Source organism: Euleptes europaea, chromosome 11 (genome assembly GCF_029931775.1).
Source record: "Euleptes europaea isolate rEulEur1 chromosome 11, rEulEur1.hap1, whole genome shotgun sequence".
NCBI classification, from domain to species: Eukaryota; Metazoa; Chordata; class Lepidosauria; order Squamata; family Sphaerodactylidae; genus Euleptes; species Euleptes europaea.
The window spans coordinates 11417685-11432236 of NC_079322.1; the positions used below are offsets into that span (position 1 = coordinate 11417685).

Here is a 14552-nt window from a genome sequence, read left to right on the forward strand (position 1 = left end):
TGTTGCGCTTGGCAAGTAGGGAAGGTTGCGGGGCGAAGTGGGCTTTCAGCGCAGCCATGATGTTGTTGAATGTGGCCGCGTCCAACTGCACGGGAGCCAGGAGTCCTTGGGCGATCTCGAATGTGGGCAGGCCGCAGCTGCTGAGGAGGGTCGCCCGCTTCTTTTCGGCATCCGTGATGTCGTTGGCCGCCATGAAGAATTTCAGGCTCATGGTGTATGAATCCCACTTCTCTGGAGCGGCGGGGTTGAATGCCTCGAACTTTCCTGGGGCAGCCATCGCGTCCAACTCCGCGACTCTCCCCGTGTATCGGTAGTGATTCAGCTGATGAGCCGGGCTGCTTACCGGTCCCTGAGTGATTTCAGCTGGGATGGGCTGGGTTGCTTACCAGCGCCTATATCCCATCCTCGTCGCCACTATTATGTAGCGTGGGCGATACATGAGGCAGGAAGCAGAGATAATACAACATTGCTTCATTGTAACTACAGCTAGCTAACTCAGTGTGCATCGCGCTTGTATGCTCATTCAACCTCTCAGGCCACTCCACCCCACAGTATCCTATTGGGCGGCTACAGCCGTTGTAGCCAATGAGAACACACAAGCCCTCGAGTCTGTGACTGGACAGTTACAGTCTTCCAGCCAATATGAACATGCAGTTCAGGAGCCTGGACAAACTCCAAACTCTGTATACATGCTGCTTTCCACTGCATACATAACAGAGGGGCTGTGGAGATCAGTTGCATTTCCAGGAGATCACCAGGCCCCACCTGGAAGTTGGCAACCCTATGAGCCAGGGAACAGGTGCCTGTGCACCTGAGGAGAGTCAGGTGGCCATGCAGACTGGACTCGCTGCCATGGTCAGTCCTTAGGGCCATGCTCCTGAGGGCCATGTCTTTGCAGCCCCTCCTACTTCTGCCAGATGTGCCCCATTGCAGGTCAGCCACCAGCTATCTACAAAGTGGGTCTCCTCTGAAAACAGTGAGAATCAATCTTAGCAAGAAGCGAACTGAAGGAGAGCTGCTTTTCAAGTTCCAGAGAGGTGGCTGTGTTAGAGCGCAAGCCTAAGCATGCTTACTCAGGAGTAAGTTCCCTTCTATTCAAGGATCTTCCTCCCAGGAAAGTGTTCTTAGTCTGTTATAGCAATAACGACTGAGTCTTGCAGCGCCTTGTAGACTAACCGATTTCTTGTGGCATTAATTTCATGCCACAAGCAATCTGTTAAGGGGCCATCAGACTTTCTGTTACTGACTTGAAGCTGTACTTTTCTCCCTGAAGAAATATATACCTTTGGGACAGTTCCTCGGAACCACGGTCTGAAAAGCAGCTGTAGTCATGCTGGTGGTTTGCAAATGTGCTACCTTCAAAGGACCCTTTCCAAACTGACATCGGCTAAGGAAGGGATCTAAGGACCGACCCCTTTGCATGGCACAGAGGATTTGGCGGGAGGGTTGAAGAATAAAGCTTTAGCGTGCTCAGAGGACATCTAGTGGCTAAACATCATAACTACAGGAAAATGTACAGGTGCGTTGCTTGAGGAAAAAAAGAAAACATTTCAAAAATAGTTCCAAGTGATTTCCTATGTAGTTAATTTTATATCTCCACAGGTATTAACATAGATTTATTTTTGAAATGTGTGCCTGCCCACTTCACAGTGAAGTGGACAGGCACTTTTAGCATCTACAACTTGACTTTCAGTCCTGGCTCTAACCCAGGAATTCCCAAACTGTGTGCCATGAGAACACTTCTAGTGGACTGGGAATAACACATCATCAAAGCTAAGATTCCACAGTATCCATGGGCAGAAGAGGCTGATCGCTGCATCTCTGCATGAGACCTCTCTCTGGACTCATCTCCTGCCAATCAAGAGGCACACCCAGAACACTGACTCACACAAAAACATGTGGGATTGAAGGTGGGTCATTTTTATCGAAAAATGTGTTGCCTACTAAAAGTGGATGTCTCCAAAATCCATGGAGGGTGGGGAGTGTGTTTGGGAAATGCCAGTCTAAACATTCAAATAAATAAATAATAATGAAATTCTTGCCCTGACCTAGATGGCCCAGACTAGCCTGATCTTTTCAGATTTTAGCTGCTAGGTAGGACCGATAGGGTTGCCAGCTCCCTCTTTGCCACCGGTGGGAGGTTTTTGGGGCAGAGCCTGAGGAGGGTGGGGTTTGGGGAGGGGAGGGACTTCAATGCCATAGAGCCAAAGCGGCCATTTTCTCCAGGTGAACTGATCTCTATTGGCTGGAGGTTAGTTGTAATAGCAGGAGATCTCCAGTTATTACCTGGAGGTTGGCAACCCTAAGGACTGGCCCTGGCTAGTACCTGGATGGGACACCTCCAAGGAATACCAGGGTCATGATGTAGAGGCAGGCAATGGCAAACCACCTCCCAGTGTCCCTTGTCTTGAAAACCCTATGGGTGGGGTTGCCAACCTCCAGGTACTAGCTGGAGATCTCCTGCTATTACAACTGATCTCCAGCCGATAGAGATCAGTTCACCTGGAGAAAATGGCAGCTTTGGCAACTGGACACTATGGTGTTGAAGTCTTACCCCTCTCCAAACCCTGCCCTCCTCAGACTCTGCCCCCAAAATCTCCAGGTATTTCCCAACCCGGAGCTGACAACCCTACCTATGGGGTTGCCATAAGTTGGCTGTGACTTGACAGTACTTTCTGCCATCAACAATGAAATCTTTCCATCCATTTAAATGGATACCAAGCTACAATTGCTCCCAGCGTTATTATGACAGTATGACTCTTTCGCATATTTAACAAGTGGAAAACTGTACAGCCTTTTATTTCTTTGATCACACAATAAACCTGTGATACAGGTCTCTAGCTGTGCCATCCTAAGCAGGCCCCACTCAGGATCTTACATAGGCCTATTCAAAGGAAATTCTTCTCAGGAGGGTGTTCTTAGGATGGCACTGTAGCTGAGGAACAGCTGAGCTAAGGAAAGGCTGAGGAATCGAAGTGCAATCCAGCAAAAGGTTAAGGAGACCCAAAAGCTTAAGAAGACAATCTTGTAGGCAATCACATGCTAACTCTTGCTGGACAGAACGCTTTCAGACTGCTGGAAGAGGAAGGACCATGGCTCAGTGGTAGGGCATCTGCCTGACATGCAGAAGATCCCAGGTTCAGTCCCCAGGCTCTCCAGTTAAAAGGATCAGGTAGGTCGTTTATGCATGGGTACTTTCAGTCACATTTGCCCCCAGTCTGTCTCAGTTGTTCCTTGGAGTTATGCATGAGTTTTCTGTCCATTAGAGATGACCTCGTGCCCAGCCCACGCAATGTCCGGGTCTTCCCATTCCTCTGTTAACCTGACTCTTCCATCTTCCCTGAGCAAAGCCCGCGTGAAACCCCCATGCAGAAGGCGAAGTGTGGGACACGCAAGCTTGGTTTCTCTCAAAGCCAATTACAAAGCAGGGTGTAAAGAGGCGGGGATTCAAATACTTCCTGGGAGCTCTTTCTGAGTAGAAGAAAGGCTTTTAAAACCGAGGCTTGGATTTCTCCCCCCCCCCTTTCAGATTGTTCCATTTTTTTGTTTGTTTTTTCTTAAAATACTTTTTTATGCAGCAATTGGGTTTGGGGGGGTTCTCTCACAGTAAACACTACAAGTAAGCCAATTGCAAAGCAGCATTTAAAGGGGCGGGGACTTGATTGGAGCTTGGAGTCTGCTGATGCATAGATTCCCCACAGCAAAGTGTGGGTCCAGCGAGCAACGAACCTCAGGAAAAACTCCCATGCATAAATGACCATAGTAGGTGATGAAAAAACCCTCTGCTTGAGATCCGGAGAGCCAGTGCCCGTCTGAGTAAGCAACACTGGCCTTGAGTGACCAATGGTCCAATTCAGTATAAGGCAGTTTCATGTGTGTGTGTGTGTGTGTGTGTGTGTGTGTGTGGGCAGGGAGAGCATTGCATATTTGAATGATCCCCCATCTCATACACTTGTACACATAAAACTAGTGTGGAATTGTGAAACACTCTAGTCTAACTGTTTCAGTAGAAGAACAAGAAGAAGAGTTGGTTTTTATATGCCGACTTTCTCTACCACTTAAGGGAGACTCAAACTGGCATAAAATCCCCTTCCCTTCCCCTCCCCACAACAGAGGTAGGTGAGGCTGTGAGGTAGGTGAGGTAGGTGAGGCTGTGAGGTAGGTGAGGCTGAGAGAGAGTGACTCACCCAAAGTCACCCAGTTGGCTTCATGTGTAGGAGTGGGGAAACAAATCAAGTTCCCCAAATTAGCCTCCGCTGCTCATGTGGAGGAGTGGGGAATCAAACCCGGTTCTCCAGATCAGACTCTACCACTCCAATGGAGAACTGGGTTTGATTCCCCGCTCCTTCACATGAGTGGCGGACTCTAATCTGGTGGACCGGGTTCAATTCCCCACTCCTCCACATGAGTGGCAGACTGTAATCTGGAGAACTGGGTTCGATCCCCCATCCCTCCACATGAGCGGCGGACTCTAATCTGGAGAACTGGGTTCGATCCCCTGCTCCTCCACATGAGTGGCGGACTCTAATTTGGTGAACTGGGTTCAATTCCCTGCTCCTCCACATGAGCGGCGGACTCTAATCTGGAGAACTGGGCTTGATTCCCCACTCCTCCACATGAGCGGCAGACTCTAATCTGGTGAACCAGGTTCAATTCTTCGCTCCTCCACATGAGTGGCAGACTCTAATCTGGAGAACTGGGTTCGATCCCCCACCCCTCCACGTGAGTGGCGGACTCTAATCTGGAGAACCAGGATCGATTCCCCGCTCCTCCACATTAGCAGCAGACTTTGCTAACAAGCCTCTAATTTGGTGAACTGGGTTGGTTTCCCCGCTCCTCCACATGAGGACTGCTGGATGACCTTGGGCTAGTCACAGTTCTCTCTGAACTCTCTCAGCCTCACCTACCTCACAAGGTGTCTGTTGTGGGGAGAGGAAGGGAAGGCGATTGCAAGCTGGTTTGATTCTCCTTAAAAGGTAGAGAAAACCGGCGTATAAAAACTCCTCCTCCTCCTCCTCAGTTCCCCTGCCAAATGCCCTCCTGCCACCCAGCACCATCAGGAAAAGTGCACACATGTGGTACGTGCAGCTGGAAAAGTGGGTGGTGGGAGAACTTGCAAGTGAGTGAGCTGGCAGGGAAGGACATGTGGACAGGCAGTTGGGAAAGGGCACACTGGCAAGTGGTGTGAGGAGGGGGGGCATGGTGGTGGGCAAGGAAAGGGGGCCCAAGCACTCTCTCTGCCCAGGCCCCCACAAAACCTGGATCGGCCTCTGCTAACTGCTCCACCACACTGGCTGTCTCTCTGTCTGTTGTACCAGCTGACAGTATGACACAAAGACTCCTGTATTCTCAATGGTGAAAACTCCAACAGCAGTGACCATGTAAGCAAGGGAAAAGAGGTTTACTTACAAAGATGATTTCACGTAGCGGGGCTTTGCGATTCGCACTCTGCCATGCATAATTAAGTCGACGTCAGCATTGTCGACGTCCTCAAAATTCTCTGCACCAACATGGCCCCTGTTCAGAATGGGGGAAGACAAACGGTAGAGATACATTATTTATCACACAGCTGGCCGAGGCGGTTGAAGCCAGCTCCAAACCTTTCGTTGTTTATGAAAAAAAGGGCATAAGAAGATACACGAACTGTCCAACGTGTCCCAAAATTAACAGAACACCAGGCATCGCTTGAGGAAGAGCAGAGCTACAAAACCGTACCATGTGTGCAAAGTGAACAAGTTTGCGAAAGATGAAAATAATAGGAGACGGGCAACATTCCCAGGCCTCTGGATGCCTTTGCTATTTAGCCCTCAAAAAGAGAGACAAGTTAAATCGGCTCTGAACAACTTTTAAGTGACAATGTTAAATGCTGCTTCCCAGCCTGGGTAATGAAGCCTGCTGGGTGTTTCAACCATGCCCCCGGCCCTCCCTTGGTATCCAGCACAGAGTTATTCACAATAGAAAAGCATGCCTGATAGTTCTGACAAGTGCAGCATAACTTTGTCCACTGAACTTTCCAAACAGGTGGGTAACGTTGGGAAAAGAGCAGCCTTTTATGCAGGGACGTTTTCCCGCAGTCACCCCCACCGACTGCTTCAGGGCTTCCTTTTGATTATGCATGCCTTTTCCGACAATCAGAGGTTGCCTTGCTCTCCCTGCGCATTTTGCCCGTGTTTTCCGGATGCTGTTTTAGCCAGGATCAGACCCCCGAAGGAGTTCCTGTCCCAGCTCACTGCAAGGCACCAAGGCACCAGGCTTCTACTCTGAGGGTTACCCCTTCATCTTCCAAACTGATGCCTCAGGGTCCTCACTGGAATTGTATCATGAACCATGAAGCCACATTTTTCCGAACTGCTAATATCCTACTTCTGTGACTGGCAAACTCTGCCCTATTAACCAAATATCCCAATAGGAGGTACATTGAGCTATCATAGCCAGCAACAGACCTATCCTACATGGAGTTTTCCAATCCTAAACCATGTTCTCTAGTAGTCATCAACTGCATTTCTTGTGGCAGTGAGTTCCGTAAGATAATAATCTGTTTTTTGAAGAAGTACTGTCTTTTGACCATCTGATTGCCAATTAGTTCAGTTGGAGTTCAAATAATTCCTCACCATCCGCTCTTTCTAACCCACTCATGAGTTCTGAGAAGCTCTACCACACACACCCTACCTCACCCTAGTAGTGCTTTCTTCTAAGCCAAATGTCTGCAGACCCTTCAGCCTTTCATCTTAATGAGGGCATTTCAGCCCTCTGATACCTTTCTCGGAACGTTTCCTGATTAAGAGATATATAATGACGTAAGATCTTTTACTTACGTATACAAAGGGATCTGCTCAGTTCGAGAACTTGGGCTGACACTGATAAAAGAGGAAGCATACTTTACATTAGACTGAGAAACCATTCTCTCCCAATATAAAAATTGATATCTGGGACGAGAGGCACACTTTAATGCAGAAACAGGGAGAATTGCAAGGATCACAAATGCTGCAGGGCATATGAGTAAAAAAATAGATCAGGTATGTTACTGAGATGACCCCAGACCATGGTAGAAATCTGGGTGACTTTTGTGGATCCCCCTCTCACTTTCCTCCTCCATATGCTCCCAGTGCTGCACCAGGGGGAGCATCAGCCCCCAAAGGTATGATTTTGCCTAAGACTAGGGTTGCCAGCCTCCAGGAAATAGCTGGAGATCTCCCGCTGTTACAACTGATCTCCAGCCAATAGAGATCAGTTCCCCTGGAGAAAATGGCTGCTTTGGCACTTGGACTCCCCTCCCCAAACCCTGCCCTCCTCAGGCTCCATCCAAAAACCTCCCGCTGGTGGCAAAGAGGGACCTGGCAACCCTAGCTAAGACAAGTCAACACCCAAGAAATGCAGAGGTCCCACGTTAATCGCTTAGCTCACTTACAACAACACCCTTCCTACAGGGTAAAACCACAAGGTAGCTAGACGGCCAGCGACTGGGGCAGGCATTGCTCGCTGCACCCTTGGCCAGAAACATTGCCTTCCTGTTCCAGGAAAGGCTTGGGTCTCCCCAGATGGTAGAGACCCCAAGGCAGGCAACCCTAACCAAGGGGCATGGCAGACCAATGCAGGCTTCTTTTCCTGGAAAGGCAAAGAAGGCCTGAGTAACAGAGGGTCATAGGATGCCCCTCTTGGGAGCCGAGTCTGTCAAATTGCTGGACACTAGGGTTGACAGGTCCCTCTTCGCCACCAGCAGGAGGTTTTTGTGGTGGAGCCCGAGGAGGGCAGGATTTGGGGAGGGACTTAAATGCCATAGAGTTCAATTGCCAAAACAGCCATGGCTTATGTTTGTGTAATTGTATAATTTTTATATGGGCATGAGGTTAATGCCTGTATACCTTTATACTAAATTGCTTTATTCAACATAGTTGTTTTCTTTGAGTCCTCGTGCCGCCAGTACCTGGAGGTTGACAACCCTACTGGACACCCTAGGCCATGGAGAAGAAGGGTGGAACAGGAGATCCCAGAGAGACTGGGGGGCTGGCAAACCTTGGGATACTGGGGGGTGAGGTGAAGAGTTACTAAAATGGCATCCTGCAATATCATTTCTGACTGTGTAACAAGAAGTGACATGACAGCATTGCAGGATGCCCCCCCCCCATTTTTTCCGTACTGTCCTATCCAGCAGCCACAGGGACCAAGGCAGAGGCTTGCTGGAGAGTCCTGGTGGATGACTAGGGTTGCCAGGTCCCTCTTCGCCACCAGCGTGAGGATTTTGGGGTGGAGCATGAGGAGGGCAGGGTTTGGGGAGGGACTTCTATGCCATAGAGTCCAATTGCCAAAGCAGTCAATTTCTCCAGGAGAACTGATCTCTATGGCCGCTTTGGCAAATTGGACTCCATGGCATTGAAGTCCCTCCCCTCTCCAAACCCCGCCCTCAGACTCCATCCCTAAAATCTCGAGGTATTTCCCAACCCAGAGCTGGCAACCCTATCTCTAGGTGAAGTGATCTCTGTTACCTAGAGAGCAACTGTAATAGCAGGAGATATCCACCCACCACCCTGAGGTTGGCAACCCTAGGTGTGACCAGCACTTGGGTTTCTTTCCATCTCCCGTATCTAAGTCTCTGAAACTAACAGCAGCTTGACCTAAGTTTTCAGAAAGAGAAACTTCCATCTTTTCTATGCCTCAGCCTGAACCATTGTTTGAATTGAATAAGAAACTGCTTAAAGGAACCAGTTTATTGACAAGTCCCATTAAAAAAGCATGTTATGTGAACTTTAAAAAGAAAACAGAGCCTTTTTTAAAATTAACAAAATATAGCAGTAAGTTAGACTCACAAATTAATTGGTGTGTGAGGTACAGTGAAGGATCTTCTTTGAAATCTGTCCCAGAGGTCTCCAACAACCTAGAATAGTGATCATCATAATACTTTTTACAGGGAATTGGTTGGGTGTGAGGCTATTGCCAATTTGCCATTATTATTGTTGTTGTTAACCAGTTCCACAATATTTTTCAGTCCACAAAAGCACTTTGCAGTTCACAGATCATGGAATGCAGTCCTAGGCAAGGTCCAAAGCAGCCATTTTCTCCAGGGGAACTGATCTCGGTCGTCTAGAGAACAGCCGTAATTCTAGGAGATCTCCAGGCTCCATCTGGAGATTGGCAACCTAGCCCTCGGCAAAAAACCAGGCGGCCTCTTGAGCCTCTGGTGGGTTGCCAGACAATGGTGGGTGGGATGTGCTTGACTCCGTGAGTTGCGAGTTGTGCCACTTGGCCTAATGGAAGAGTCAAATGATCTCACCAGGCTTATTCTGTGATGCAACAAGCCAACAGGGGTACATTGTATGGAGAGGGGCGAATGTGACACCTGTCCCAACTTCCTCTATGCTATTTCAGGCCCTTTTTGGAGGGACTGGGCAGGATGAAGAGAGGAAGGAAAAGGTGCAGGGAATAAAAGGGCCTTGTTTCTGGTCTATGATTGCCGTGTTTGTCATGGGACAAGGTGCCTACTGGCTGCACAGATGGGAAAAGTTCAGTAAATGCAGCTTCTCTCCACACAATACCTTTCTTTTTATGCTATTATTAAGAGCACAACTGCTGAGTCCTACATAGAATTAGCAACTTTATATGGGACTCATTCTACTTTTTTTTGTTCCTTTGGGCTAAGTGACTACCATTTTAGTAAGTGGCTGGAACATATAGGTCATTAAAGCGGTTGGTATTGGGTGGGGTTGAAATTAATAGGTAGGAATTCCTATTGTACTGTGCTACATACATACCTGCCTTATCATTGATCTATCTAATCTAGCATCAGCATTCCTGCACCTGGCAATCCTGAGAGCTTTTCAAGACAGTGCCTGGGGAGGGGGGGAGCATTATAGATGCTGTGATATCCCATAAAAAAGTCACAGCTCTCACAATTTTCTAGGAACCCCCCCCCCCCATCTCTGCGGTAAACACCATGGAGATCTGGGCCAGTTCCTAGAGTATCATGTATACTGTGGTGTCGTATCCCCCCATTTTTCTTTTCTTTTGCTGCTCAATTTATCGAGCACAGGTGATGGAGGGCAGGGGCAGGGGTTTGGCTCAGAGTAAGCCCTACAGCCAATTACAAAGTGGCGTTTCAAGGGGTAGGGACTCAAATGCTTCCTGATTTGAGTTTGGTCACTTTGATGGTGCATAGCTATTTTTGGATTCGCAACAGAAAACCCCCATGCATAAACGACCCCAATCTAACTCTGTATTGTCTGTTTGGACTGGGAGTGGGATTTTCAGCCTGCCACTTGGGATACGTTTAACTAGAGATGGTAGGGACTGAGACCATTCAGCGGTGACATCACAAACAAACTAAACAAAGAGGTTTGTGCACAAAGTTAACTGACTTGGCTCGCTTCAGGTGCTGGTTCATATCGCTTCAGCATAAAACACTGGGAAACACAATCTGTCATTGCTTCTATAGTTGAATCTAGCGGGGGTTTAGGACGTAACATTCTGTCCCAGGGAACGTCTTCATATCCACTGTTTCATTAATTAAAAATAAAAAGAGAAAAAGAGTTTTAACTGGTTAGGTAAAATTTATTGTGTGAGGCCAAAGGCTCCTCCAGCACCATTTCTGATTAGAAACGTGGCACAGGGGGGAAGGCAGGAGTGTCTCCTTCTTCTGAGTTGTGGAATCAGGTCCTGCAGAGTTCTTCAAAGGCAGTCCAGGACTCTACAAGATGGAGATGCGTCCCCAGAGTGAACCCAGAGATACCGCCCTGTCTAGTTTGGCACTGAAGACAACACTTTCTCCTGGGTTTCTGCCTCAAGTTCTCTATCTGAAAACTAGGCTTTTGGAAAGAAGCAGAATGCCTCACTGTACATGACATTGTCTTTGTGTGTGTGTGTGCGTGTGTGTGCCATGTCATGTCTTGGATGGCTCAGAATTAGTTCCCAGTGTGGTGTAGTGGTTAACAGCGATGGACTCTAATCTGGTGAACAGGGTTTGATTCCCTGCTCCTCCACATGAGCGGGTGACTCTAATCTGGTGTACCGAGTTGGTTTCCTCCTCCTACATATGAAGCCAGCTGGGTGACCTTGGGCCAGTCACAGTCACAGTTCTCTCCGAACTCTCTCAGCCCCATCTACCTCACAGGGTGTCTGTCGTGGGGAGAGCAAAATGATTGTAAGCCGGTTTAATTCTCCTTAAAAGGTAGACAAAATCAGCATATAAGAGCAATTTTCATGTGGGCATTTTTCATGTGCATTTTTTTCTGGTTACCATAAAAACCAGCTCTTCTTCTTCTTATGTGTGGGGCCCTGATGTAGATCTGGACCTTGGTACATGAGGAGAGGGGGCTTCAGCGGGGAAAACTTAAGCATAGCCCATTGCTGGTGGGTGTCGGCTCCATCCATCCAACTTATGTCTGCTCCAGGAGCAGGGAGGCACTGATACTAGGGATGGGGTCCTATAGGAAGTGCGGGTCCTTTAAGGGTTTGCCCAACTCTTGCCCTAATGATGGGAAGGGGAATAGGGTGAGGCCTACAGCAGTAATAGGCATGCCATTTGCCTGCTGTAAGTGAGCCAACCCTCACCTGTACTCCCCATCTCCCACTGGTACTCAATGAAAGAGTGGGGGGAATGACATTGAACGATACGATGATGTCATTTCTGGGCGAAGACCCAGAAGTGGCATCATCACATCAAGTGACTCTCTAGGAATCCTCCCAATCTCTACGGTCTTTATCATAGAGATTGGGGAAATTTCTAGAGCATTGCTTGACATGGTGACATCATGTCCAGGTCTCTGGCTCACCAGCGATGTTTCAGATTGTGCAAGGGGCAAAGATTAACACTTCTCCCCCATTTAGGCCATTCTCCTAACTCAAACTGGGTCCCCATGCACTTTAGAATTAAGTTTGTTACATAAAGGGTGTAGCAAAAGTTCCCAAAAAGAAATTTGACACAGCAGTGCAGCAACGTCTTCACTATTTTGCTGTGATATTTTTATGAACTTGAAATGACAGAGGACCCTGACCTGGGTGGCCCAGACTTAGGGTTGTCAGCTCCGTTTTGGGAAATGCCTGGAGAGTTTGGGGGTAAAGCCTGATAGGGTGGGGTTTGGAGAGGGGACGGACTTCAATGCCATAGAGTTCAATTGCCAAAACAGCCATTTTCTCCAGGGGAACTGATCTCTGTTGGCTGGAGATCAGTTGTAATAGTGGGAGATCGCCAGCGACCACCTGGAGGTTGGCAACCCTACCCAGGCTAGCCCGATCTCACCAGAGTTCTATTGGCCCCCTGACCAAATGACCCAGGGTGATCTTGAGATGGAGAATGAAATTAGGGAACCATGTGAAGGTAATGAAGTAGCAATAATGGGAAACTTCAACTTCCCTCATATTGATTGGATAAATGTATGCTCCAGTCAAGCCAAAGAGATGAAATTTTTAGACATCCTAAATGACTGCCCTCGAACAGTTGGTTATAGACCCAACCAGAGGGGAGGCGATCCTGGATTTAATACTCTGTGCTGCTGCCAGTGATTTAGTGCGGGATGTGGATGTAGTTGAGCCAGTTGGCAATAGTGATCACAATGGCATCAAATTTAATTTATATGCAAGTGGGAAAGTGACTGGGAAATCTCACACAATTACCTTTGACTTTAAAAGAGGGAACTTCTCTAAAATGAGAAAACTGGTAAAATGGAAGTTGAAAGGAACAGTTAGGAAGGTTAAATCTCTTGAAAAGGCTTGGGGGTTACTCAAGTCCACATTACTAGAGGCTCAGCTAGCTTGTATACCGCAGGTCAGGAAAGGTAGTAATAAGTCCAAGAGGTCACCACCATGGCTAACGGGTAAGGTGAAGGAAGCAATTAGAGAAAAAAAGTCTTTCTTCAGAGACTGGAAGGTTTGCCCAAACGAGGCAAATAGAAGCAAACACAAACTTGCACAAAGGAAATGCAAGCAGATAATTACAGATGCAAAAAAAGATTTTGAGGGGCATATTGCTAAACACATCAAAACAAACAATAAGAAATTCTTTAAGTATATTAGGAGTAGGAAACAGTAATATTAGGAGTAGGAACTGTAAGGGAGGATAAAGCAATTGCTGAAAAACTAAATGAATTCTTCTCATCTGTCTTCACTGTTGAAGATACAGGGCAGATTCCTTCTCCTGAACAGAGATTTTGGAGAGGGAAAAATGAGGAACTGAGGCAAATAGTGGTAACAAGGCAGGAAGTCCTAGAACGTCTAGACAAACTGCAAACTAACAAGTCACAGGGACCAGACGGTATTCATCCTAGAGTTCTTCAAGAACTCAAATGGGAAATTGCTGAACTTCTAACAAAGATATGTAATATGTCCCTTCGATCAGCCTCTGTACCAGAGGACTGGAGAATGGCCAATGTAACACCCATTTATAAAAAAGGTTCCAGGGGGGACCCAGGAAATTACAGGCCAGTTAGCTTAACGTCTGTTCTGGGTAAATTAGTGGAAAGCATTATTAAAGATAGAATTGTCAAGCATATAGAAGGGCAAGGTCTGCTGGGCAAAACCCAACATGGCTTCTGTAAGGGTAGGTCCTGTCTCACTAACCTTTTAGAGTTTTTTGAAAGTGTCAATAAGCATGTGGACAGGAATGAGCCTGTGGATATTACGTATTTGGATTTCCAAAAAGCTTTTGACAAAGTCCCCCACCAAAGACTGCTAAGCAAATTCATAGTCACAGGATAAGAGGACAAGTCCTCTTATGGATTGAGAGCTGGCTGAAAAATAGGAAGCAGAGAGTAGGAATCAATGGTCAGTTCTCACATTGGCGGGATGTGAGCAGTGGGGTGCCTCAGGGATCTGTGTTGGGACCGGAGCTTTTCAACCTGTTCATCAAGGACTTGGAGTTGGGGTTAAACAGTGAAATAGCCAAGTTTGCAGATGACACCAAATCATTTAGGGTGGTTAAAACAAAATCGGACTGTGAAAAGAAGGATCTCTGCATACTGGAAGAATGGGCATTAAAATGGCAAATGAGATTCAATGTGAGTAAGTGTAAAGTGATGCATATTGGGACAAAAAAATCCCAACTTCACATATACACTGATGGGATCTGTGCTGGCAGAAACAGACCAAGAAAGGGATCTTGGGGTGGTAGTGGATACTCAATGAAGGTGTCAACCCAGTGTGTGGCTGCTGTAAAAAAGGCAAATTCCATGCTGGCCATAATTAGACGAGGAATAGAGAATAAAACTGCTGATATCATACTGCCTTTGTACAAATCTATGGTGAGACCACACTTGGAATACTGTGTACAGTTCTGGTCACCACACCTAAAAAGGATATTACAGAGCTTGAGAAGGTGCAGAAAAAGAGCAACCAAAATGATTAGGGGACTAGAGCAACTGTCCTATGGGAAGCGGTTAAGATGCTTAGGGCTGTTTAGCTTGGAAAGAAGGCGGATGAGGGGAGACATGATAAAGGTCTATAAAATTATGCATGGTTTGGAGAGAGTGGACAGGGAGAGGTTTTTCTCCCTCTCCCATAATACTAGAACACGGGGTCATCTGCTAAAGCTGGAGGGTGAGAGATTCAAAACAGATAAAAGGAAGTAT

The 14552-nt window shown here is 47.3% G+C and overlaps 1 protein-coding gene across 1 annotated transcript in view; it reads right to left on the minus strand.

Annotated features, from left to right (window-relative positions):
* Positions 1–14552, minus strand: part of SPMIP7 (sperm microtubule inner protein 7) — a 33541-nt gene that overhangs the window by 13018 nt on the left and 5971 nt on the right. Inside the window, exons 4-7 of the mRNA XM_056858003.1 lie at positions 10350–10485; positions 8805–8872; positions 6816–6857; positions 5410–5517 (exon numbers count right to left, since the gene is read on the minus strand). Of these exons, the coding sequence (XP_056713981.1) occupies positions 5410–5517; positions 6816–6857; positions 8805–8872; positions 10350–10485 (354 nt within the window). The remainder of the gene's footprint in view (positions 1–5409; positions 5518–6815; positions 6858–8804; positions 8873–10349; positions 10486–14552) is intronic.